The sequence below is a fragment of the Prionailurus bengalensis genome, chromosome B4, assembly GCF_016509475.1.
Source record: "Prionailurus bengalensis isolate Pbe53 chromosome B4, Fcat_Pben_1.1_paternal_pri, whole genome shotgun sequence".
Classification (NCBI taxonomy): Eukaryota; Metazoa; Chordata; class Mammalia; order Carnivora; family Felidae; genus Prionailurus; species Prionailurus bengalensis.
In genome coordinates this window covers 59,745,764-59,773,546 of record NC_057358.1, presented here as the reverse complement: position 1 = coordinate 59,773,546, position 27,783 = coordinate 59,745,764, and the positions used below count along the sequence as shown (strand labels likewise).

The following is a 27,783-nucleotide window of genomic DNA, read 5'->3' as shown; positions in this document are numbered from 1 at the left end:
GAGATCATAACCCGAGCTTAAGTCGGATGCTTAACCAACTGAGCCACCCAGGCGCCCCTCAAAGAAGTATTTTTTTTAAGGACTCTGCCTAAAGCATTATCACAACATAGTGTACTTCCTGAGGGTCTCATAAAATCAGAGATGAATTTGGATCAGATAGAGAAAGAAGAACAGTTGAATTAAAGAAATATTTTCATGTATTTGGAAAGTTATTATGCATATAATAACTAGTCACTATCTCAAATGAGGCTGTAATAGGAGAAAGTAGCTTAGCCATTGTAGGCAAAAAGCACTTTATTACTAAAAAAAGAGTGCTGTTGAAATTAAAATGAGTTTTTAGATGTCTAAATTGAAATCTTTTAAACTATTTTTAAAAAGGAGACTATTCACCCATCGTAGTTAATTATTAATCCTGCTTATGCCTCCAGACTGTTAAAAGGTAAACTGAGGCACATTAAAAATTTGAAGTTTATATGGGCAAATATCAATTGGAATTGGGCAGTAGTAAACCAGGAGTGTTCCAACGACAGAAGCTAGGGGTGAGGTTTTTATAGAGAAGGTGCAGAAGCAAAGCAATGATTTGATTGTTTAATATTTTACAGTGTTGTGCAATTTGGGAAAGCCTGGTTGGCTGTTTGTGATTGGTTTCACTTTCTTGGATTCCCAGGCATTGACTCTGACTTGGGTATTGGTTTGCTTCTGTAGGCTACCAAGACACTGGAGCCCACTCAGTCTCATGGCCTCCCTGTCTGTGTCAAGACTATAGACACATAGCTCTGTAATTCAGTGGGATTATGCATGTGGTAAAAATAATTTCATGTCTGGCTTTAAAATCATGTTATTTTGTAGTGTTGGTTGAGGACCTTTAGAGCTTCTAGTATAAGATGATGCTTTTGATATTTCACACTCAGCTTATTTGAGCTGATGGGAGTTTGTTGTTAGAGCGTGTAATAGAGAAGTGAGGGACAACGTGAATCAGTCTGGGTCACCACCACCTGTGCCTCATGGCTGCAACCTTGGCTATAGTAGCTTGAAATTAGTCCTCATGATGCCAGTGACTGTGGGAAATGTCCCCTCAGAAGTGGGTGTCTGTTGCTCTGAATTCTAGGGCAGTGGTCTCTCAACAGTTTGATCGTATGTCGCATCAGAAAAAAGTGAGTGAAATGGATCTGTGTTGACTTACAGATTATGTGTTTATTACTCTAATACAGATTTGTATATACTATTGAACCTACACAAAAATAAAATTTAAAATAGAAGATAAAAAAATGTAAATTTTATTTCTAGCATTTTCTTCCACACTCTACTACTCTCTTTGGGTGATCTTCTGGAATGTGCATACCATTTCTGGAACCTTCTGCTCTGGTGTTTAGCCATTAAGATGACTCAGCTATTTTCATTGCCTGGAAGATATTAACTAGCTGCATGATCTTGAGCAGATATCCAAACTTAACTTATTTGTAAAGTGGGAAGTGATTATAGCCTTCTCATAGAATTGCTTTGGAGATTAAAGGCAACAAGGTATCTAAAGTTGTTGGCGCAATGTCTGAAATATTAACTACTTTTCCTGATGTCATTGACAAGTTGTTTTTCCAATTCTGTCTTACCTCTTCTGTTCATTCATGATTACCTACCAACTTTCCTTTTGCCTCAGGATTTTTGCTTACTGCGTTCACTCTATGTGTTTCTGCTGGCTTTCTTCTCTCATGTGCAGAGACAGGATCTGTTTGGGATCATTGTTTATAACCACATGTCCCATTTTTTTCAGAGGCAATCCTGGTTTTCACCTATTGTCCCAGTGTAATTACAGGGGTTCTTTTAACTTTAAAGGTGTCCTGGTTTGGAAATAAAATAAAACACATGGTCACCCTATTTATTAATCAGTCACCATCAAGTATAGTGGACCTCTGTGAGGCAGATCTCTTAAATGAAGGCCACCTAGTTGGCACTGTACAGCCTAGAGATGGTTCTCTTCAGATGAGGTGTAAATCTCTAGTTTACTCTAGATGTTACCCAAAGAGAAGGGTTCCATAATTTACTGTCTATGAGGAGATGACAAGGGGAGTGGTGAATGTGACATACCCTTAGAGAGATGTCTAGTGTCAGAGCTAACTATAAATATATTTAAAGATATATTACTTTATGGAAGGGCAGGGATGTTGGAGTCTATAGCCATGATGACTGTCTACCCAGATTGCAAAATGAAAATCAAGCATTTATTGGGTATTGAGCTTGGAAATCTAACTGTGCAACCTAAAGCTCAACATTATGGTAAATATTCTCCAAACTGAGATTAAGTTCTTTTGATTTGGAATGAAACGTGCTATTATGTAAGGTCACTCTCAAGTTCATAATAGGAGTTAGAAATAGGTTATCTTATTCTTCACCAGGCTCTCTAGGAGGAGCAGGATCGTTTCTTGTTTTCTAATGGTTCATGTTGTCTGGCTCCATATTTTACCCCTGTTGGACATCCAGCAGGTATTAATTAGCAATTGTGAAGGTTATTCTAGCAGTGCAGGGTGGGGGAGAAGATACATGATTAATAAATTATGTACATCTTGGGGTGCTTGGGTGGCTCAGTTGGTTGAGCATCTGACTTTAGCTCAGGTCATGATCTCGTGGCTGGTGAGTTTGAGCCCTGCATGGGGCTCTGTGCTGACAGCACAGAGTCTGGAGCCTGCTTCAGATACTGTGTCTCCCTCTCTCTGTGCCCCTTCTTGGCTCACACTCTGTCTCTCTTTCTCTCTCTCTCTAAAATAAACATTAAAAAAATAAATTATGTACATCTTCATCTTCAAGTGATTCCTATAACTGTGTTTCTGAGTCATAGTACTTAAAATGATTAGTGATTTAGGGAGTCATAGAGGACAGATGTCATAATAAAGAAAATGAGATTTTTGGTGTTTATTCCTTCTTTGATGACATATATGGGAATTGATAACATATGAAGCTGATGGACAAATTAACTTTGGCATTCCCTGAGATCTGTAGGCTTGGTTTCCAAAAATGAACATAATACTTGGTTGTGATTCTTAGAATCCTTAAAATCCTGGTACAATATTTAAAAGCAAGGGCCTTTATTTTCTCTCATAGAATCAAGAGCAGGCCGTGAATGTAGTGGGACGTAATCAGTATCTCATTGTTTCTTGAGGAGGAAAAAAAACAGGGATTGTAACTGTGTGATTACTACACTTAGAAAATCTGTTATGACTAAAATATGGCTCTAATTCAGATTTTTCCACCAATGCTTGACATCTTAAATAATGAAATAAACCGTAACTTTTCCTTCAGAAATCTTTATGCATACTATGCCTGAATGATCGCTGCTTTGGATCACAGTCCATTTTTAATTTCCTGACCAGGACATTTATAAGTCAATGCCAGCTAGTCATGAGTTCAGTTTCTTCCTCAAGTTTCCTATCTTTAAACTGAGGAGTAGACATAATTACCCATAAAAACCTTATAGGGAATCAAGCTAATACTGTTGGAGAAGGGCTGGGGTTATGTGAGTGCTGTGTGATACCCTACAGTCAGATCCCAGCAATGAATTTCACTTCTTTTTGTACCTCAACATGTACTTAAAAGAATGAATTTCCCCAGGTTTTGCCCCTTCCCTTCACGTTCCTTTACTTCCATTTTTTGAATTTCATCTGTTCCTGTGGTTTAAATAATTATCTTTGTGCTAATAGTGTCTAAAATTTGTATTTTGAGCTACTTACGATTTTCCCGGCCTATGCAGTGACTCATCACACACATGGATTTCCCGAGGAAAATGATATTTCAGAATCTCAAGCATTCTTTTGCAATTTAAAAAATAACTTACCCAAATATCAAGGAATGGCCATCATTATTACCACTAAAATTAAAAGGAAGGTCTTCTCTCCTGTGGAAAATGGGACACCCCAGTGGATATGTTCTGCAGGCAGTTTGGAAGTCATGCTACTGAAGTTTTAGTGAGAAGATGGTTTGGAGATAATACATCTAAAATTCAGGTCGGAACAAATGTGAAAACAATGAGAAATGATGATCTCTTTGTAATATTATAGCATTAATTGAGTGTTTTAATTAGGGAGGGCTTCCCAGAGAAGGTATTTTCTTCAGCGACTCGAACTGGTGGAAAGCTGATACGCTGAATTATTCAGATGATAGACTAACACACATAAGTCTCTTATGAAGGCAAAAGAAGCTATGGTTTGTGGCAGATGTTTTCTGGCCTGGAATAGGCAATCTTCTGGAGGATAATAAGGAAGGTTGGTGAAGTAATGACACGAGACAGGCGACTTGATGGAAGACACTCAAGCAGAGGTAAATACATTTCCATTTGATGCAGAGTTCTTGAACAGGAGAGTATGTTAAAAGCAGCGTTGGAAGAAATTCACCCAGTGGTCTTGAGACTGAACTGGAAGAGGAGATGTGAATGATGGAGAGTCCGGCACAAACATGGTTGGTAGGTTGTCCTCCCGAGAGGTGGTGAGCTGTGCATTTCAGCGCAATTTAGAAAATGGACAATGGTCGCTATGAAAGTGAAACAAGAGACATATCCAAAAAACCTTATGGAATTTGATTAGTCAAAACTGCATACTATTTGAATGAATAGCATGAAGAACAGAGGAGTTGAAGATGTTTTAAAGCATATATTAGGTTTGAGCTGTATTAAATTACCAAATTTGAACTTCTTTTTTTTAGACTTAAAAATTTTTAGTTTTAAAAAAGTTAACATGTGCATAAAAGGAAACTGAAAAACACAAGAAGTAAAGAACAAAGTCATCTGTAATCACAAGCAGTTTACAGTTTGATTTCTAGGTCCCATGTGTGTATCTACACAACTAAGCATTTTAATGTAATTAAGCTCATATGTTTATGTATCATGCTTTTTTACACACCATGAATATTTACCATTTCAAAGTCCCAAAACTATGAGTATTTTGATAACCAAGAATACACTACGCCAACTCCATCTGAAAGAAAAAAAATGTAATCCTGCCTTTCTTGGTGACAAAAATTTCATAGAAGACAACAGGCCTCTAGATAAAGATTTTGGCAGAGTTACAGTTAAAATACTGCATTCCCGGGGTGCCTGGGTGGCTCAGTTGGTGAGGTGTCCTACTTTGGCCCAGGTCATGATCTCGCAGTTCATGAACTCAAGCCCCACATTGGGCTCTGAGCTGTCAGCACCAGGCTTTCATGTAGTGGGCATTTAGTTAATATGTAAAATGATCAATCATCAATATCACAATAATAAAGGCAATTTAGCATTTAAATTCTCTTGCAGGAAATGCATATGGATTTATGGTAGAGGATGTGAGTCTAAATCACATGGATTTTTATTCATTATAACAATGCTATTGAGTTCAGCTAAACACGTATTTGAGGAGATATTTGAAAAGTTGACTAAGCTTTCAAGGCATTAAAGCAGTAGCAGAAGTTGGGGCACCTGGGTGGCTCAGTCATTTGAGTGTCCGAGTTCAGCTCAGGTCATGATCTCACAGTTCGTGAGCTCGAGCCCTGCGCAGGGCTCTGTGCTGACAGCTCAGAGCCTGGAGCCTGCTTCGGATTCTGTGTCTGCCCCTCCCCTGCTTCCACTCTGTCTGTCTCCCCAAAATAAATAAATATTTTAAAATAATACTGTATTCCCTACTGTTCAACTAAAAATGAGACATAAAGTAACTGAGTACACAAAGTACAATGCTTCTAATAGAATTCATTATCCAAACTATAAAATATAAGCAAGGAGGTATGTTTCCACTGAATCACTTCATGTATTCCTATGGCACTGACAAAGAGATGCACATACATACATTAGCGGTTATTATTATTGGAATGTAGATATGAACACACCTGCATGCATCTCTCCCACCGTACTTCCTCCTGCCCCTCTGCTAGCAGGCTAATGCGAAAGTCCTGACGTATGTTTCTCAGAGACAGCTTAACACTTCCATGCCCAAGATGCTTCCTTCCTATCAATTAAAACAAAAAGAAACTTATAAATTGGTTAATTCACTAGCTATGCATTGTATGATACATTGTCACTTTAGGACATCCAGAAAGCTTAAGTGTTACAAAATAATGGTCCTTTGGGCGCCTGGGTGGCTCATCTGTTGAGCGTCTGACTTTGGCTCAGGTCAAGATCTGGCCGTATGTGGGTTTGAGTCTCCTGGCTTGTGAGTTTGAGCCCCACATCGGGCTCTGTGCTGACAGCTCAGAGCCTGGAGCCTGCTTTGGATTCTCTGCCCCTCCCCTGCTCAAGTTCTGTCTGTCTCTCTCAAAAATAAATAAACATTAAAAAAAATTTACAAAATAATGAACCTTGTCCACAGCAAACACAGGTACTTCATAAAAGTGCACATACAGACCTCTAGTTATTACATAAAACTGTCTTCTAGATGTGGAGATACTAACAGAAAGAAAGCCCTTCCCTCACCCCTCCTCTGCTCCCTCCACCATTTCAGTGACTAAGTAAGTACAGGACTACATCCAGCTCCAAGAAGTGGTTTAACAGACACTCCCAGTACAGCCCTTCCTAGAAACTAACAAAAGGGCTTTTATAAAGGGATTATTTTACTACCTCTACTTTTAATATACTTTGGGCATTAGGACTTGTTTCTCCTTTAACACACAGTATTATTAACTAAAATGCACCTACAGAACAATGATTAGACAATCTAAATTTGTCTAAAGACTCATGGGCACAGAACCCTTCTCTCCTCACTTCCCCTGCCCCAAGTGAACAGTCACCACACTCTCTAGCACATCAGGTTCTACACATCCATTCCCCAAATACAACCATTCCTGTAAATTAACAGAATAGTTAAGGGGGTTGTTATTTTAATTCTCTACTTCTAACACGTTCTTCACTTTCAAACATCTAGAAGACTAGACATTTCAAGTAAGGATTTACCAAATTTGAACTTCTTAAATCTACCAAAGTGGTAGTTTTATATGATTTCTTGTATACACAACTAGTTGGAGGTGACTACTCTAAAAATGGGTAATGGCATCAGTAAGGAACCAAGAATTGGAAGGGTAGCAATATTACCAATTATGTGAAGACAAAGATTTCAAGTGATTGTAGGTGTTTTTAGAGCTCTGAGCTGGGAGTGGGGTAAATTGTAGAATCAAGAACTAACTAAATGCAAATTTCATGAATAATTTTTCTTTGGAATTTTAAATTTACTAACTGAAATTTACTAACTGAAAATTTAGTAGAGAAACTTTGGAAGATTGGTTACCTCTTTGGACAGTTTGGTCCTGACCTGGGCAACTGCTCAGTTTTGAATTATTTGGCTATTTAGCAAGAAAAAGTAATTTTGTGAATTTGAAAGGGAGCCTGGAAACATGTTTTTCTCACTTTTATAGTTTTCCAATGTAGCCACAAAGATAATTAGACATAAGTTAACTAAGAAACTAAAAGTAATTCTGTCTCTGTCTCTGTCTGTCTGTCAGTTGGTCTCACACACACACACACACACACACACACACTCACACACACACACACACACACACACACACACACACACACTCTGAGAAGAAAACACTTGAAATCTTTGAAGAAAAAGGCAGGTACATACAACAATGCACTGTTTGTTTATTGAGATATAATTGGCATACAACATTATATTGGTTTAAGATGTGCAACGTAATGGTTTGGAATTTGTATATATTGTGAAATGATCACCCCAATAAGTCTAGTTAACATAAGTCACCATATTTTTTTGTTGTGATGAGAGCTTTTAAGGTCTACTCTCTTCGCAACCCGCAAGTATACAATACAGTATTGTGTCACCATGCTGTAGATTATATCCCAATGACTTATTTATTTTAAAATTGGAAGTTGGTACCTTTTGACTCCTTCACTTGTTTTGCCCAGCCCCAGCCCCCTGCCTCTGACAACTACCAATCTGTTCTTTGTATCTATGAGCCTGTTTTTTTTATTTTGTTTTAGATTCCACATATATAAGAGATAATATGGTATTTGTCTTTTTTCTGTCTGATTTAGTTCCCTTCTCATAATGCCCTCAAAATCCATCCATGTTGTTACAAAAGGCAAGATTTCATTCTTTTTTGTGGCTAACTAATATTCCACTGTGTGTGTGTGTATGTGTGTGTGTGTGTGTGTGTGTACCACATTTTATTTATCCATTCATCTGTTGATGAACACTTAAGTTGTTTCCATACTTTGGCTCTTGTAAATAATGTTGCAATGAACATGGGGGTACGTATATCTTTTTGAGTTAGTGTTTTTGGTTCTTTGGATAAATACTCAGAAGTGGAAATGCTGGATTATACAATAGCTCTATCTTTACTTTTCTGTGGAAACTCCATGCTGTTTTACATAGTGGCTGCACCAATATACATTCCTACCAGCAGTGCACAAGGGTGCCCTTTACTCCATGTCCTCGCTAACTCTTATTTCTTGTCTTTTTGAAGTAGCCATTCTAACAGGTGTGAGGTGATATCTCGGTGAACAATGCACTGTTTTGAAATACTCAACTTGGCTGAATTGCCTTGACAGTCCTCTACTTTTCTCCATGTAGATCTTATTGGTGAGTGTAAATTCATAAATGGCCCATGTTTACTCCAGTAATAAAGAATGTAACAGCATTGCCAGATTAAGTTTGTGACGTTCTCAGCAAACCAAGGTAATGTGAGTCTGGAGGAAATCTCCTATAGACTGCTTTGAAAAGGATGTGTCACTAGCCCAGCCAGCTCTCCAAGGAGGCATGCCACGCTAAATAGGACCAAATAGCAGTGAAGGAAAGGTTATATGTTTTTGAGTGGCAAATTGTCAGGTTATTTCTTCCCATTTCCTATTCAAACTCACGTCCAGTGCTTCCTAAATAGCACAGAAACACTAGCCCTGTCTTCTCTAAGCTCAGCCAATGTGGGGTATGGGGCTAAGTAGAATGAGCTCATTCTCCAGGTTCCCTCCATTTGCATGCATATTTTATTGGGTCTTCAAAGAAGCAGCTCATGAAGAGCCATGCAAGTGTGTGTGTGTGTGTGTGTGTGTGTGTGTGTGTGTGTGTGTGTGACAGAGAGGAGAGAGGGGAGAGGGAGAGAGAGAGAGAGAGAGATAGATTCTATTTTGAGCGGTTTGTGCTCACTTAGGGTGAATGGGGTGTGATGTTTCATATTTAATCCCACTCTGTGTTTCCCCATGGTTAGGTATTATTAGGTTTTTCAGAAGAAAGTAATGCCCAGTCTCTGATTTTGAGGGAGTTGGGAAATAAGTTGGGGAGATAAGCATCTATGTACAAAATAAAGAACAGCAAAAACCAGCTGTAATCATTATTGGGTAGTAAGTATTCTAGGGGTCTGAGGAGGAATTTTTTTGTGTGTGTGTGATGTGATTTAGTCATGAAGCCTTCTTGGAAGAATGAGGTTTATGTTTTAGAATTAAATTTCAATTAAGTTAGCATTTATTGAATATCTACTGTGGCAGTCTCAGTAATGGAACTAAATTGTGAATTATGAGTGAAAAAAACAGTCGAGTGTGATTGTTTTTGTATAGTTCAGGTAGAAGCATCTAAATGCTTTTTTCTAATTGTGTTCCACAAAACAACATTATGATGGCCATATTATTGTTATTTCCCCCCTTCTTAAAGCAAATATTTCTTAATTTTTGCTTGGTTCACTTGTGTTTTTCCTGTAGACTTCTCCACCTTCTCTAAGTGAAGATTTTGTGACTGCATTTCTTCTTTCTCGAGCCCTGGCAAGTCCCTCACGGGTGATTCTTCAAGCAGTGTGAGTCAGCTGTCTTGGTAGCAATTGTTCTAACGAGCCGATAGTTCAACTTTGCAGTTTTGGGCTCTCGAAAAATAATCCTGTACCATTTTCCGGATCATTAGCCTATCCAGAATTTCTGCCTCAAATACACTTTTATGTCTGTGGTGCCGAGGATTGCTTTCACCTTCTGCCTGGATTCAGTCACACAGAGTGGGAACATCACGATGTGTGATCCTTAGAAGTGCAATCAAAACTGTGCATCAGTGGAACCAGCTCATATTTAGTGAAGTCACATCTGCTTTGTGTCTGTGTTTGTTCAGGGATAAAAGGAAAGAAGCACCAAGGCTCCTTTATGCTCTCATGTTTTCATCTAGCAGGCAGGGAGCGCGGGAGGTCTGTTGTTCGTCATTCCTGGATAAGATCAAAGCCCGCCTGTTCTGGCAAAGCCGTTGCTAATCTGCAGGCAGGATAGGCCTCTATGACCCTTGAGAACGTTTATAATGCTGCTACCTGGGAAACATCTCTCCCTGCTTGCGAAACAGTCTAGCTGAAAAAAGTTGCACCTACCATCGTTTGCCTGATTTTCACAGACAACTTATTCTGATAATTTATAAGTGAATAACATTTTGCCTGAAAATGATTTTTCTCCATACTCACATTTTCCTTTTGAAAGATCGTAGTAACCACTTTCTTAATAAAGCCAAGGAGATGGTAAGATACTCAAGAAAGAACATATTTCCTTTTGCTTTATTGCTTTTCTCATACTTTTTAGGCATCTCATGAATAGGACCCAGTAAACTGCGGGCTCCTGTGACTGTGTCCTATACCTCCTATTCGGTCAAAATAATTCATATTTAGGACAAAAAAATGCAGATTGTACCAAAGTTTGTGGGATTTTATTCAACATCCAGGAATGAATGTAACTAACATCATGCATTTCTTTTACTCAGTTATTCATGTGTGTGTTCACTCATGTAGGAAACATCCTTTGAGTGCTAAGTGCCAGGCACCCATCGCATGGTGCTGTGCAATGTAGGAAAGTAAAGCAACATAACAGAGTGTGGCTGGAAGGGGTTGCTGTTTTCGCAGTGGCAGGGGGGGGGCCTTGCTGATGTTCCAGTGGAGGCCTGAGTAGGAGAGAGAGTCAACTCTGCAGACATCATGGGGAAAAGGCAGAGGCAGAGGGAGCATCCAGGTCAGAGGTCCTGCGTAAGTGTCCGTAATAGCACGCAGGTGGGGGGGCTGGGGTGAGCTAGTGAGTGGCCCCGAGGGTAGCAAATGAAGTCAGCAAGGTTGTCAGGGGTGGCAGAGGCCAGGGGCCTGTGTCTGGGTTTGAGCAGAAACGGACCGGACCTGACTTGTGTTTTAATAGACTCACTCCCGCTGCTGTGTGGAGAGTTAGTTAACAGGCAGAGGGGCAGGCATGGAAACACGGAGACGGGGTAGGAGGATTTCGCCATAGCCAGGGGAGAAATTATGGCAGTCTGAGTTAGGCTGAGGAGTCGGTGAGAAATCAGATTCTAGATATATTTTAAAGGTAGGCCTTACAGGGATTTTATTATGTGGAACTTGAGGTACAAGAGAGGGGATGCATACAAGGCTGGCTCTCGAGTTTGCAATCAAGGCGCCTGTTCAGCACTCTGCCCGTGTGATTTATGTTGTTGCATGAGGAGCAGTTTGTTCTTTTTCATTACTGTTTTAGGATTCCGTTGTATGAACGTATCACAATTTATCCATTCTCTAATTGATGATCATTTGAGTAGTTTCCAGTTTGGGGGCTATGGTGAATAATACTGCTGTGAACATCCTTTAGGTGTCTTTTGGTGGGCAAAAGCAGTTATATCCCTTGGGTAGAAGTGGAGTTGCGGTTTTGTTCTTTCTGTCTTTCCACATCATTCTGGCACGCTTGCTTACATTGGTGCTGGGAGCTCCTGTGGCTTCTTGCGGACCTGCTCTAGGAATTCTTCTCTACCTGAGCACACACTTGGGACTGACTCCCTTTTTCTGTTCCCTCTCCAGCATCTTGTAACAATCTTCTCTTTCTTCTGTTGATTAACAAGGCAGAGTTTAGCTCGTGCCTGCCTACAACTCACTATGTTTATACAGTTACCAGCAGGGGAGCTTAACATGATTTACATTGGTACATTTCCTTACTGTAGTGGTTGCTACAGGCTTTTGAGGGGTCTACATCTCCCCCTCTCACAATGTGATAAAAGCTATAGGCCCTCTGATAGAAAATGCCCCTGTGGACACACACACTTTTTCTTATATTTTTTCTTACACTTTTGGGGGATTTGTGGTCCTCCAGGAAACTGTGGGTCCATGGTGCATAGATTAAGACTCTTCTCTGTTTTGTAATGCCTTAAAGATGTGTCAGTACTTCCGTTTACCCTGACTCTTTAAGATCTTCTGCTCTGAGCTGTCCCTGTCAAAAGAAGTAGACATACAAATGACCATATATGCATAGATATAAAACTGATTAATACAGAGAGTCTAACCTATCTGGCAAAAGACATAAGAATTATTAGCAGTTAGAAAAGTCGTTGTAATGATTGTGGAGTCCTCATTCTTTTCAGTTCTGTGACCATTTGAGAAGTTTCCGAACTGTGTCCTTCACCACTCTTGTTAAACTGCGTGACTAGAGATTCAAAGAAATAAAATGCAGTTCAGCTGGACCCTCCCAGGCTGAGAGGGCCTTGCCTTGGCCTCAGGGACAGCTGGCATGCGGTTGGGACGTGCACGCCTCCTGTTCCCTCCCTCACCAGGAACCTGCCCCTCCTCAGCCTGGGTGTGTTTCCTGTCTCGTATTTTCTTAGTGGGTGAGTGGTTGGGTGCTACTGCATCAGAGTTCGTGGAAAAGAATGGAAGAGAACATGTGTGCACTAAATGAAGCACACAATTAAATAGTCCATGATAAATTTGATCCTTTTCTTGGAAAAATGAACATTTTTTTCTTTAAAAACTTACTGGTTTGAGATGTTTTACAAAAGTAACAGGAAAGTACAAGGTGAAGATCATTTCCCTTCTGCAATGCCCATTGACGTTCTGCAAGGAGAGCCACTGTTACCCATTTACCTTCCCAGGGTTTTTATCAAGCATGGAAAAGCACGTTGTGGATCTGTTTGTTTTTGCTGGACTGGGATCACATTACACCGTGCTGTGCGGCTTCTGTCTTCCACCTTGTAGGGTAGCACAGGCATGCTTTTGTGCATGGGCTGTGTTGGTGCTGGGTCAACTTCCTCTTACTTTGTCTTCCTTTTCTAGTGCGCTGGTTTTCTTTTCCTTGTTTTTAAAGTAACAAGCTGGTACCCTAGCATTCAAAGTTGACCACACAGTACTTTTTTATACCTGTGAACTCTTGGATTTTAACATATTTGATGTGCTTTAGTTCAATTCAGTCTTTAGTCTGGATGCTTCGATAGTCTCATCTTTGTTCGGTGTCAGCCTTCCCAAGTCTTTTTTGACGTGACTCAGTGGTCTGAGCTGAATTCCTCACTTTCACATATGAGAAGGTATTCTAGCCTATTCGTTTCCCCAGGTTAAAGTTAAATTTTGGAAACAAGGCTCAGTTTTACTTTGTGCTTTGTTTAGGAAAATTTGTCTCACTAGGCTTAACCAGATCTATCTGCTGCAAGACTGGGTGTGCCTTATCAGTCAATCATCAAATATTTTTGAGAGCGGCCATGTGCGGGGAAGCCAGCTAAATCCTGTTATGGTAGCAAACAAGTCACCCTCGTCTTCTTGCTGCCGTACCCAGCAAACCAGAATGCAAACAACAAAAAGGAGTTCCTACTATTCCTTTAACATTTATCTTAAATTTTTTTAAATGTTTTTATTTATTTTTGAGACAGAGAGAGACAGAGTATGAGCAGGGGAGGGGCAGAGAGAGAGGGAGACACAGAATCCGAAGCAGGCTCCAGGCTCTGAGCTGTCAGCACAGAGCCCGACATGGGGCTTGAACCCAGGGACCGTGAGATCATGACCTGAGCTGAAGTCGGACACTTAACCAACTGAGCCACCCAGGCGCCCCTGCTTTAACATTTATCTTAAGAATATTTTTGGGAAACCACCGATCCATGGAAAGGTATGCGATTGAAAGCCATATACAAATACAGTAATTTATTTACTTTTCTTTTAGTTTTATTGTACAATAATTTACATACAATAAAATCCACCCATTTTAAGTGCTCAGTTCAGTGAGTTTTGGTACATGCCTACAGTCATGCATCCAACACTACAATCAGTCTTCCATTACCACAAAAAGTGTCCTCTCTTTGTAGTCATTCTTTGTCCCCACCCCATTTGCAGGCGACCCCTGATCTTTTGGATGCTATAGTTTTGCCTTTTCTAGAATTTCTGATAAATGGAAATTTGTGTCTACCTTCTTTCACTTAGTAGGATGCTTTTGAGATATCTCTGTGCTGTTGCATGTATCAGAAGTTTTTTGTTTTTTTGTTTTTTGTTGTTTTTTGTTTTTTGCTGAGTAGTATTCCATTGTTGAGTTATATCATCACATTTACATTTACAGTTGGGTTGTCCCCTCTGCCCCCCACTTTTTGGGCTGTTATGAATGATGCTGAGATGAGCATTGCATACAAGGCTTTGTGTGGACATATGTTTTAATTCCCTTGAGTAGATACCTGGGAATAGGGTATTTTAAGTATATGTTTAACTTTTCAAGAAATTACCAGTATGTTTTTCAAAGTATTTGAACTATTTTACATTCATCCCACAAATGAAGGTAAGAATGTATATGTGCATCAGATATCGGGGGTCCAGCTGCCCCACATCCTCCCCCACATGTGGTGGTGTTGTTCTTTTTAATTGTAGCCTTCTGAGCAGACATGTAGTAATATGCATTGGGGTTTTGTTTATTTTTTTTTTAAGTTTATTTATTTATTTTGAAAGAGCACAGGAAAGTGCACGAGTGCAGAGAGAGAGAGGGAGAGAGAGAGAATCCTAAGCAGGCTCCATGCAGTCCCAATGTGGGGCTTGATCTCACGAAACTCGAGATCATGACCTTAGCCAAAACCAAGAGTGGGACACTTAACTGACTGAGCCACCCAGGCACCCCTGTACCTGAGGTGTTAATTTGCATTTTCCTAATGACCAGAGATGTTGAGCATCTTTTCATGTGCTTGTTGGCCTTCCATATGTCTTTCCTTTGTGGTGTCTATTCATGTTTTATTGGGTTGTATGTATTCTTTATTGAGTTGTAAGAGTACTTTCTATATTCTGAATCCAAGTCCTCTGGTAGATGTATGTTATGCTTTTGCAACTTAGTTTTAAGTTCAAATTTTTAAAAATTTTATTTATTTTTGAGAGAGGGAGAGAGAGAGAGAGAGAGAGAGAGAGAGAGAGAGAGAGAGAGAGAGACAGAATAAGCAGGGGAGAAGCAGAGAGTGAGGGAGACACAGAATCTGAAGCAGGATCCAGGCTCAGAGCTGTCAGTGCAGAGCCTGATGGGGGGCTTGAGCTCACAAACTGTGAGATCATGACCTGGCCCAGAGTTGGACACTTAACTGACTGAGCCACCCAGGTGCCCCTTAAATTCAATTTTGATAAGAAATGTTCAATTCATCTACATTTTTATTTGAAATTCAAAAGATATAATCTTATCTGAACAAAATCTAGTACATTTTAAGCACAATTTTATAATCATGCAAGGGAGAAAGGAAGAAAAGAGGAGTAATGAGAAAGTTCAGAGAAGAAATAAAGGAAATATTGGAGAAAGAGTGAAATAAGAGAGTAAAAAGGAAGAAAATGATTAGGAAAAGGGAAGAACTTGATAAAACAGACAAACAAAAAAGATGGAATGAGAGAGATCCTAAGACATGGAGGAAGAGAACAACACACACACTTGAAGTTATGGAGGAAAAAGGAGAAATGAAAGGAGAAGACAAAAAATGCAGGGAGAAGGAAACGCCACAAGTGTTTCTTCTAGTTCCCTTGTCTTGCCTCCTGCATCAGCTAATGTGATAGCTCATCTCTTGCTTCTGACTTCTCATGTTCAGCCTGTTTTCTGGAAGTCTCACTTTTCCTCACACCTCCCAATTCTTCAATATTTTGCTATTCCAGCTTCCAGACAAGCAAAATAGCTGGGTTGTGTGTGTCCCTTCCATCTCCAGAGTATAAAAGCACACACAGACTCTGAAGTTAGGTGTTTGGCTTTGAATCGTAGCTCTGCCATTTGCTAACTCTGTGATCCTGGGCAGCACCTAACTTCATGCTCCACTGTAGAGTGGGCATGGTAGCACCACCTGTCTCCAGTTTTTCTATGAAGATGAAAGAATCCATGGGAAGCTCTTACCATGGTGCTCGGTGATTGAATGTTAACTGCTAGTGGTGCATGTGAGTGTGTGTGTGTGTGTGTGTGTGTGTGTGTGTGTGTGCACGTGCACATGTGTGTGTTGGGAGAGGAGGTGTTTCTTGGTCATCATTCCTTCTACCTTTGGTTCTTTGTTCATCTTCTTTTAATCGGGGAGTACCTTACCAAATTAAAATATTTTTTTTTAATTTTTTTTAACGTTTTTATTTATTTTTGAGACAGAGAGAGACAGAGCATGAACGGGGGAGGGGCAGAGAGAGAGGGAGACACAGAATCGGAAGCAGGCTCCAGGCTCCGAGCCATCAGCCCAGAGCCCGACGCGGGGCTCGAACTCAAGGACCGCGAGATCGTGACCTGAGCTGAAGTCGGCTGCTTAACCAACTGAGCCACCCAGGCGCTCCACCAAATTAAAATATTTAAGTGACAGACTATCACAACAAACATCATGCTTCTGGAACTCCAAGATATAAACACAACTGTGTTTACACATCTGGAATGTAAAGTTGGAAATAATAATAATGGATATTTATATAGTGCTTTAACTTGGAGCATTTTACCCTAGTACTGACAGATATTTAGTACATGACTTACAGGATCCAGGGCCAGAATTTCCTGGTCTCTGTAATAGGGAGAAGCCCAACAAAACCATGGTGTGATAAACATAGCTGAGCAAAGTGAGAGGTCCGAGATTTTTATCCATAAATACTGGACATGAATCCTACCCTTTCATGCCAGTCACCCCTGCCACAATTGCCATCATATTAAACAGAAGGTAGTATTTGGAAGGGGACCCTTCCTGATGCAAGATCCCTCCTGTAGCATTTCTCATCTGCCTCTGCCTGGACGTTATTATAAACGTTTATGTGCCTATGATTAATTTGTGTTTTTTAGACTTTTCTGATTGCTAGCAATGTTTTCCTTACATTTACTTTTTAAAAAAAATGTTTATTTATTTATTTTGAGAGAGAGCTAGAGAGAGCAAGAGCAGGATAGAGTTAGAGAGAGAGGGAGACAGAGAATCCCAAGCAGACTCTGCTGTCAGCACAGAGCCCCACGTGGAGCTCGATTTCACGAACCATGAAATCATGACCTGAGACAGAATCAGGAGCTGGAGGCTTAACCAACTTAGCCACCCAGGCATGCCTCCCTACACTTATAAATATACTTACACATTTAGAAATTTTGCTTTGGTTCTGGATCAATATGGAGCAAAAAATCTTCCTTCTTTTACATGTAGACCATCAGCTGTAAAAGTGAGATTATGCCTACTCTTTGTTTTCTCTCTTAGACAACATTTCCTAGCTCCTACCATTGTCCTCAGAGGACATGACCTCTGTATTTTGCTTGCCTTCCCATTTGCCTAACTTTGGACACAGGTAATTTGTTACACATTTTAAGTGGCATCTATAATTCAGCCTAATATTCTGTCTGAGTACAATTGCGCCCAACAACGTTCCTACTTCCTCTGGTTGCGATCCCATTCGTCTGTAAGTCAGCTTAAAATGGCTGCATCAGCTTTCAGCCGCTACATCACCGTGTTCATTTGCTGTATTTGGATTGATCATATACTTTGTCATGTAAGCTTTGAGACACTTTGCTACCAGGCACTAAGCTATCCGGACACTTTGAGAGTGCAAGGGCACACAATTAATAATTAGGCTCAGGCAACAGGCATAAACCAGAGTCGTCTTGGGTGGGGATGTATGGTCACTGTAATTATATTAACTTGAACTGAAGCCTAAGGTCTAGGCCTTTTGTTTTGTTTTTTTTGTTTTTGTTTTTGTTTTTGTTTTTTTTTCCTGCTAATAACGCTTTGGCTCTCTTCTATCATGCACTTAAGCAGTTGAAGGTTTTTGAACATAAATGCAAAACTTTATACTTAGGCTTGTTTACAGTTTAATTGTGTTGATGTTTGCCCTTGTAGAGATGATAAAATCTAGATTTTTATCTGTCAAATTAGCTATTGCTTCCCAATCTGCATCATCTGAAAATCTGATAAACTTTCCTGTATATTCTTCCCAGCCATTGGTAATGACAAAGGCGCCTTCCTCACGCCTGTAGCATCAATCCACCTCAACCTCAGGTAGCTATCAGGCTCCAGCCCTAAACTGAGAGCCAAGATCTTAGCTGTTCTCTTCTCAGGTATTTGCATTTTAATACGAGACAAAAAAGACCGTTAAACCTTTCAGAACAGAAAGAATAGATTCTAATGGTTGTTTCTCTGGTATCTTGGCAGGAGTTTCCTTCTGCAGATTCTGAGCATTTTCCATATACCAGATAATAGGCGCTGAATGCGGTTAGATGCAAACATAGTAACTAATACAGGATAGGTGCTCTAGTAAAGGCAGAGGTTAAGCAGAGTAGAGGTAAAAAAGAGGAAGACAGGGGCATCTGCCTGTTCTGTTGTAATTGCTTATATAAAAATTTGAAATGGCAATTAATAAAAGGATAGTTTTTGTGGATTTCAGAAGCCATTCATAGAGCAAAAAAACATTCCTTTGGTGGTCTCCTCTCCTCTTGACCACAGGATTTCTTTCTGTCTGTCTGTCTCTCTCCCTATTATATATACAATATATCCATTATAAGTACATTATATATCTATATAATGTAGATATACATTTGTATTAACTTATATAATACGTATACATGTAATTTGTATTTATAGAATGCATATAGATACAAATGCATTTGTATATATATAATATATATATTTTTGAATTTTCAGTTGTTAACTCTAACTTGTGCACATATGTACTCCTTTAGAATATTGACTTTAAATACTTTTTGTTGCATCTGTCAGTGAGAAATACATTTTATGTTGTAAGCCAGCACATACACGCGCGCACACACACACACACACTCACACACACTCACACACACACACACACACAACAGAAACAAGTTCCTCAAAAGAATACTTGCTATTTACAGTGCCCTTCCCTTCCCTTCCCTTCCCTTCCCTTCCCTTCCCTTCCCTTCCCTTCCTGTTCCCTTGCCTTCCTGTTCCCTTGCCTTCCTGTTCCCTTCCCTTCCCGTTCCCTTCCCTTCCCGTTCCCTTCCTGTTCCCTTCCTGTTCCATTCCATCTCACTTCATTCAAAAAGAGCTGGTTGAAGCCATATAAATTGATTTCAAACCTGGTTTGCACAATTACAGTTTGTAAAACACTGTTGTAAACTTATTGTCCATTCTTGTCTTCTAAATTGTCTATAGAAGTAGATGCTTTTATCATGGTAGTAGTCAATAGAAAGTTGGTCTCACTTGGGCATAAATCAGCAATGATAATGATGACTAGGACTCCATCTGTTTGTTCATATGGACAAATCACTGCCCACAAAAGACTTAGTACAATGAAGTGATTTTGTTTTAGGTTTTTCTATATGAGAATAGCAGTTAATTCAGTACCTAGACAACAAACACCAAGCAAATTCTTTCATCTTTTTTTAAAATAAATTTTTTGGTACTTCTAGAAGTTCTGTATCTCTTGGAATATGGAACCAGGGAAAGCTAGACTATCATATTTTGTGTTTGGAGAAATACAGAGTGCCTTCTGTTACATTGTGGTGGGCTTTGGAGACAGATTGGTGTGGATTAAATCTAAAAACTAGTTTTGAGACTTGAGGATAGATACCTAAAATGTGCCAAGTTTTTCTTCATTCATAAAACTAATGTTTACCTCAAAAGGTTTTTAGGAGAATTAGGGGCGCCTGGGTGGCTCAGTCAGTTAAGCATCTGACTCTTGATTTTGGCTCAGGGCCTGATCTCATGGTGGTGAGATGAGCCCCACGTAGGGCTCTGTGCTGACAGTGTGGAACCTGCTCCGGATTCACTCTCTGCCCCTCCCATGCTTGCATGTGCATGCAGGAGTGCCCCCCCTCTCTCTCTCTCTCTCTCTCTCTCAAAATAAATAAATAAACCTTATGATTATTTTTTTTAAGTTTATCTATTTATTTTGAGAGAGAGAGAGAGCAGGGGCAGAGAGAGAGAGAGAGATGGAGAGAGAGACTCTCAAGCAGGCTCCTCACTGTCAACGCAGAGCCCCATGTGGGGCTTGACCCCATGAACCATGAGATCATGACCTGAGCCTAAATCAAGAGTCAGGTGCTTAATTGACTGAGCCACCCAAGCATCCCTACAGGTGTGAGGAAGCCATCTTTGTCATTACCAATGGCTGGGAAGAATATACAAGAAAGTTTATCAGATTTTCAGATGATGCAGATTGGGAAGCAATAGCTAATTGGGAGAATTAGGAGAATTAAATGAGGAAACGTATGAGATAACCTCTGATATATAAGAGGTACTATAGAAATATACACATAAATCAGAATACAAATAAACATATAAAACTTTATATATAAAACTATTGTATATATCTATTTGTATTCTATTTGCATATACATATACACACATTTATGTATGTATAAATTCACTTCTTTTTTTTTTCAGACTTAATATTCGTGTAATTCGGTTCATAAACTTGCATTTAGATTTCTGAGTCAGTCTGTTTTTGACAGTCTTGATTATCAGGGTTAATATGACACTTTGAGAATGGGATAATTGATTTAAAATTAAACATTATGATTTTCTGATAGAAATTCCACTTATTTGTAGTATAATGGTTTACTTAGTGTTAAAATTTAAGCCTTGACTAGAACGAAAATCAGCATTGATGCATTTGAATTTTATTTTTTCTCCACTCCAAATGAAGCAACATAGCAGTTTCATTTGGTTTTGTGTATTTACCCATTAATGTATGAATCAAGTGATTAATGTTTTTGAGGCTAACATTCCTATTGATGTTTTAACAATTATTTAATTACATATGCCTAGATGGCATATTTCCATGTTCATTAGTTTCTTTTGAAGTATTACAACTGTTGTAAACATACTTATATATCTTCATAACATTTCTCTAGACATTGTATTATGTTGTAAGACTGCGGTAAGAAGGAGACTGAGACACATCTCAATCTCTGACCACTGCACATACTTGCTAAATACATTAATAAATGCTTTAAAAAGTCAACCTTTAATTGGCTGGAATCACATCTATTGTGAAGAAGTATTCTTAGCATTTGGTAATAAGAATGGAATTTTTTGAGGACATTGTATGTAATAATTAAACCAAAGATGAGCTAGAGATGTCAGATGGATTCTGTCTTCACATATTTAGGGCTATTGTGTTGAAGCCATATTAGATTTGTTCTTTTTCTTTTTAAATTTTTTTAACGTTTATTCATTTTTGAGAGACAGAGAGAGACAGAGCACGAGTGGGGGAGGGGCAGAGAGAGAGAGGGAGACACAGAATCCGAAACAGGCTCCAGGCTCTGAGCTGTCAGCACAGAGCCTGATGCGGGGCTCAAACTGATGAACCGTGAGATCATGACCTGAGCTGAAGTCGGATGCTTGCCAGACTGAGCCACCCAGGTGCCCCAGATTAGATTTGTTCTAATTGGCCTCGAAGTGTATGTGTACAATTATAACAGCTTTTCAAGTGAGACAAATTTTGCCTGTGTATGACAAACCTGCTACCGAATGGTGTCATCACACGGTGAGACAGACATTGAATTGGGTTCAGATGATCTCCAAATTCCAGCTTGATTCCTTACCAACTTTGTAGTCTTAAGACAGATCTTAGGATGTGCGTTCAACCACACATAGGATGCTTGGATGCCTTCCTTGGTGACTGTTTGGCCTCTTGGTGGTAGGGATGGTGAGACCACACTTGGTTTGCTCATTACAGTTTGCTCAGTTTCCCTCTCTGGGATTGGGGAGAAACAATCCAGGTTAACTCTCAGTGTCTCAAATAATCTTTACCACCGATGTTTAGGACTCTGTATAGTGTACAAAGTGTGGGCGAACTTGTTCACATTTATAACTTATTTTGATCTAGAGATTTTATCATGAATGACCTAGGTAACTCACTCTGAGTTTTTGCTTCTTTATCTGAGAGAAGGAAAAGGTCAGATTTTATCTGAAGCCCCTTGGAGTACTGACATTTCAGCAGTGTACAAGCCTTCAACTTCAAAAGGCTGTTTCTCTCTCTCTTCAATAGTAAAATAGCTGACTTTTGCCTAGAGGAAGTTATTCTGCATTTTCATGGTGATAAACTTTAATGTTTGCTAACACCTCTAATAAATTTTCTCTGGCCTTCCTAACGTTCTAGAGTATACTTTCTCTCTTACATACCTTCTCTACACTTGGGTTAGGCCATGATCAAGGGAGATAGATGCTTGGTTTGAAATTTCCACTCCTAAGCAAAACAAAACAACACTCCTTTTAAAAACACACTCTAAGCATAATTTTGTACAAACACTGTATTTCAGGATACTTTCTAAGAGAAACTGAAAGACAAAAGAAAGCTATAGTTACATTTTCAGCTAATGAATGTGTACCTGTCTTCCGATCAACTCTGAATTCTAATTACTAGCGTCCAATGGCCCCTTGTGTGCCTCTCCTGTACCCTAGGGAGAGTTTTCTTACTACTTTCCATTTTATCATTGGGAAGGTCTATTCATTGCACTCTGTTGCATCCTGTTTATATCATAAAGAGAAAAAGGAAAACTCTAGAGCCCTCCCTCCCCACCTTTCTCCACGTGGAAATAATAAACCCCTTGGCAACCATGTTCCCTGTAATCAGTATGAGGTAATTTTACAAGCTGCCATGAAAGAGCCATTTGTTGAATGCCTGCTTTGTGATAGGCATTTGCTGATGGTTTAATATGTCTTGCGTCATTTAAATCTTACAACATGTTTCAGAGGGAAGAGAAATGAAACAAAGTTTTCTTTTCACTATTACCAAAGGAAGTTGCTGGCCATTACATAACTTAAACTTTGCCTTTAGTAGCCCCAAATGGAGTACTATAGATAGTTTCTGGCGGGTGCAGAAACTGCCTTAGGTACAAATATTTTAGAAAGTGCTTTTACAGATACAAAGCAAAACATTTCAAAGCTATTTAGATAGGTGTTGTAAGTGGAGGTTTAGACCGTTTTCTGCAAGATTTACGTGGAATCGTGTAGGAAAGTTACTTTTTTGGTATCCACGTTATGTGCTCCATGCTTTGAATGGCTTCCATATTTTGTAGTGGAGAAACCGCTAGAATTTATAAGCATCCTAATGCTGCCAGATCTTTCAGTTTAAAGCGAACACTTCCGGGGTGTTTAATTTCCTTCTTCCAGAGTTGTAAAAAAAAAAAAAGTTCTAATTCTAAGGCATTGTCCTTATAATATTGCCTAACTGAATATATCATGATTTGTTGGATTACTAACATTTCCTGAACTCTATAATTTTGCAAAATTATTTGCCTTAGGTCTTCAGGTTAAGCTTTTTAAAAAATTTAACTCAGATGACATCCTTTTATTTGTGCTTTTAGTGTTTGCTCCATGAGGCAAAACTTTCCCTTTTAAAAATTATTCCTTGAGTCTCGAAATGCTGAAGTGAATGTTGTCAACTAATTCCCAAATGACACTGAGCCACTTTTTAATTGGAAAACCCCCAGAAAACTTTTTCTTATGTATGTTTGAATTTAGAGAATGAGCAGACCAAGGAATACTAGAGGGCAGGGTGTGGAGGGGGCAGATGAGAGAGGGCGGCTCTGAAATAGCGGGATTCCTATCCTGGAGGAGGAAGAATGTGGGAGGTCTGTTCAAAGGCTCCGCCCTTGCTGGTGGTAGGGCTTATACCTGCATATGCTAAGAGGCATTGCATGGTAATACAGGTTACCTCCTCTGCTCACTGCCGTCCTATTTCAGGGAGTTCAAGAATTTTATACAATTACACACTGTGGCAGCTCTTAAACCACAGGTGCATACACTTGTGAGTTGAGCATTTCTGGTTTGTGTTCAGGTTTAGTCCGAGACCTGTACTTCTTGTTGCTCTTTGCTGGGAGCTCTGCGAGGGTTTAGTCATCTCTTAATCTCAGTGAAGCTGTTGCTGAATGAATGAAGCAATGAAGCAATATTAATAATAATATCTTACATTTATAAGAAGGCTTTAAAATTCACAGAGTGCTTTCACACGGATTTTCTTTCTGTGACTCTCAGCAGTCCTGTGAATTAGGTGTGGCACATATTATTAACACTTTTATTATGCAATCAATTTAGAATCGGACAAAATATGTGACTAGCCCAAGACCAGTAGATTTTTTATGTTTCCCAAAAGAGGAAGAGAGAATTAAACACACACACACACACACACACACACACACACACACACACACACCCATCACGATCACTATCACCACCATCAACAAGAAAAGCATTTGTACAGAAGTCTGTGTATGCCCTACATTCTTTCCCATCAACCAAAATAGTCCTGAGATACTGGTTCCCACACAGAAACAGATTGGTTATTTATTTACTGTAGTATGAAATGAGATGTGATCCGTGGGAGGCTGCTGAGGATGACCACGGAACCAAAGCCCTGAAAGAGGAAAGAGCTTTGGAAATCAGAGCGTTTGAAGTTGCATCTCAGACACAGTGGGTGGCAGCTCGTTCATCTGGCCACCTTCACTTTCTCTCCTTCTCACCTCTCCCCACCCCACATCTCATAGGTTATTAAGCTTGTTGCTTCTGCTGCTTTCTCTGAAAGCTGTGGCTATCCCCCAGCTACCATGCAGCCCAAATTCAGAGCGCTGGCAGGGAGCTTTCTGCTGGTCTCCTCGCTTCTTGTGCACATCATCTTTCACATGCTGTAAGAGCTTAAAATCCTGTAAGAGTTTGACATTTTCCCGGGGATAAAGTCCATTCTCCTAATCCAGCACGTAGGACTCCACAGACCATGACTTCACCAAATGCTTCATTCTCATTTCACGGCCTGGGCTGTGGTTTTCCTGTATACTTAGCAGGTCCTTTGGTGCTCTCCTTCTTTGTCTTTGTACTGGCAGTTGGCTCTGTTTGGCATGCCCCCCACACCCGTGCATTTGAGCCCCCTTGCCGCTGTGCTGAATTGGTGTTGGTTCTTTCAACCATGCCTTGCATCTTCTCCTTTGGGTGACTATCCTGACCTCCTTGGTGAGGTTGGCCACGTGCAACTTTGTGCCTCATGGTACCTTCTCTTGAGCTCCATTGTGAAACTTCCAACACATGGTAGACGCCTGTCTCATCCACGAGACTGTGAATGTTTGGGGACAGGACCTGATTCTTAGCACCTAGCAACACAGGCAGACCAGTAAACATGGTTTGGCTGAATGTTTGGCTTCGTTTTACAATAACCTCAGCCACAACAATCAGGACCACGGCACACACGGTCTGTTTGCTAGTTACCCAAAGATACCGCTAATTAGGAATGCTACTGAAGTGATCTAGAATTTAGTGAAAATATTTTTTTCACTCAGAGGACCATTTCCTAATGAACTTAATTAGGAATCTGACGTAATGGAGAGGAACATAATTTTTCTCTTTTCATGCATGGGTGGAATCAGAAGTATAGACTGCAGATTATGGAGTCAGTTCCACTTGAATATGGATTTGTGTTTTTGCTGCACTAAAACAATGTAGAATTCAGTCACTTGCCTACTACAGGATAGTCCGAATAGTCTGCTGCATTAAATTGGGAACATTGTTTTGGTGGTAACCGTGAACAGCTTCCATACTGGTGCTTGAAAAAAAATTGTATATTCTCTTTGTAGTTACTAATATGTGGAGAATATATTTTTAGGGCTTATAAAATATGTTGCCAAGGGAAACAGTTTTCAGGTCTAGTTATTTGGTGTTCATACGCATGTACCAAGTGGTAATATCTGTATCATACTGTAATTGTCATGGTCTCTCAGCCTACTTTTAGTGGTGCCTTTTAGAAGGTGTCTGTTTCTTGCTATGTATAAGATATTTACTCATCCACATCAGTAACTTTTACACCAGAAAATTAACAATTAGTTTTCTGTAGCCTGTTTGTATATGGAAGGTGAGGACAATCAGTAGAATTTGTGTTTATGATTACAAGCTATAGAAAAAGTCATTATGTTTTAATGTTTATTTATTTATTTTGAGAGACAGAGAGAGAGAGAGAGAGAGAGAGAATCCCAAGCAGCCCCACTTCCAGTATGGAGCCTGATGTGGGACTCTATCCCACAAACCTTTGTGAGATCATGACCTGAGCCGAAATCAGGAGTTGGATGCTTAACCAACTGAACCACCCAGGCGCCCCTACAGTCATATTTCTTGATAATTTATGCCAGTAGAACTATAAGAGAGATTTGAAAAGAGATCAAGTCCATTATTTAATTTTATAATTATTTTATTTTATTTTTTTTAAATATATGAAATTTATTGTTAAATTGGTTTCCATACAACACCCAGTGCTCATCCCAAAAGGTACCCTCCTCAATACCCATCACCCACCCTCCCCTCCCTCCCAGCCCCCATCAGCCCTCAGTTTGTTCTTAGTTTTTAAGGGTCTCTTATGCTTTGGCTCTCTCCCACTCTTACCTCTTTTTTTTTTTTTCCTTCCCCTCCCCCATGGGTTCCTGTTAAGTTTCTCAGGATCCACATAAGAGTGAACACATATGGTATCTGTCTTTCTCTGTATGGCCAATTTTATAATTATTTTAATAGAGAATAATAGAATGAGTATATATATAGTCAAGAATGTAGCTAAAGTAGGTATTTGAGTTGAAAGAATTTTATTTTTGTGATACATATTTAAAAAATGAGAGTGACCTTAAATATTCACACATCAACCAAAATAAAGTACATTTATCATATTGAGTTAATACAATTTTTTGTGAAAAAAATGAAGGTAATGTTTGGATTTTCTGTATCACTATGCCTTTATCATAGAATATTGGGAGTTGATTTTTATTATAGATTGTAGTCCATTTCACAAACATACAAAATCATTAGTGATGGAAGAATGGTTTACTCAAATTTCCAATTTCCTTATTAAAAAGAAAAAAATATGTTTCGCTTTTTGGCTCCGAGATGTCACCAGCTATATTATTCCACTATGATTTCCTATCTTGATATTTAGTAGTCGAGTTAGAACTATAATCCTGGTTTAGTTTTTTTTTGTTTGTTTGTTTGTTTTTGCTTTGTTTTTCCCTTATAACACACTGCGTCTCAGAGTTCCATGCCATGTTCACCCCAGGTATGTGGAAACTTGGGGAATGGATGGCTGAAATGGGTTTTGTTGTTATTGATTGTTTCTACTTCTTGCATCACTTTGGCTGTCAAAGATACATACCATGAATGAATAATTAGTGGTGCAAGGTCAGGTAAGGCAGTGAAAATCACTAATCTCATCCTCTTCACTTTCTAACACCAGGTACCCCATTATAATTAAGAAGTATCTTATAATGTAATGATTACATTGACTTGGTTTTTAAATAAATCACGCTAGCTATGGTGCCTTTTAAAAAACCAAAACTAATGAAGAAGAAGGTATTTTAACAGTCTAAATAATTATTTAGAAAGAATGTTATAGGGGGAGTTTGAGTTGATTGGGAGATAGGCTTAATCTTTCTACTCAGGGATTGCAAGATTCCAATGCTAGGCTCAAAGGAAAATCTAAGAAATGCTGGTTGCCTTAGTCACAGTGTTTTTGTTTGTTGCTTTGTCATAGACTGCCTCTTTAAGGTGTGCCCTATGAACCGATATTCTGCCCAGAAACAATATTGGAAAGCTAAGCAAGCCAAACAGGGGAACCACACAGAGGCAGCCTTGCTGAAGAAATTACAGGTAAGGGCCAGGTTGCCATTTGTCTAGTTGAGGCTAGACCAAGAACAGCAATACA

General features: G+C 39.4%; 1 protein-coding gene across 2 annotated transcripts in view; it reads left to right on the top strand.

Moving 5' to 3' along the window:
- The window catches only part of ITPR2 (inositol 1,4,5-trisphosphate receptor type 2), a 508,158-nt gene that overhangs the window by 82,519 nt on the left and 397,856 nt on the right, over positions 1 to 27,783 (top strand). For both annotated transcript variants that reach the window (XM_043561419.1, XM_043561418.1), the window contains exon 3: positions 27,613 to 27,728. In XM_043561419.1, coding sequence (XP_043417354.1) covers positions 27,613 to 27,728 — 116 coding nt within the window. The remainder of the gene's footprint in view (positions 1 to 27,612; positions 27,729 to 27,783) is intronic.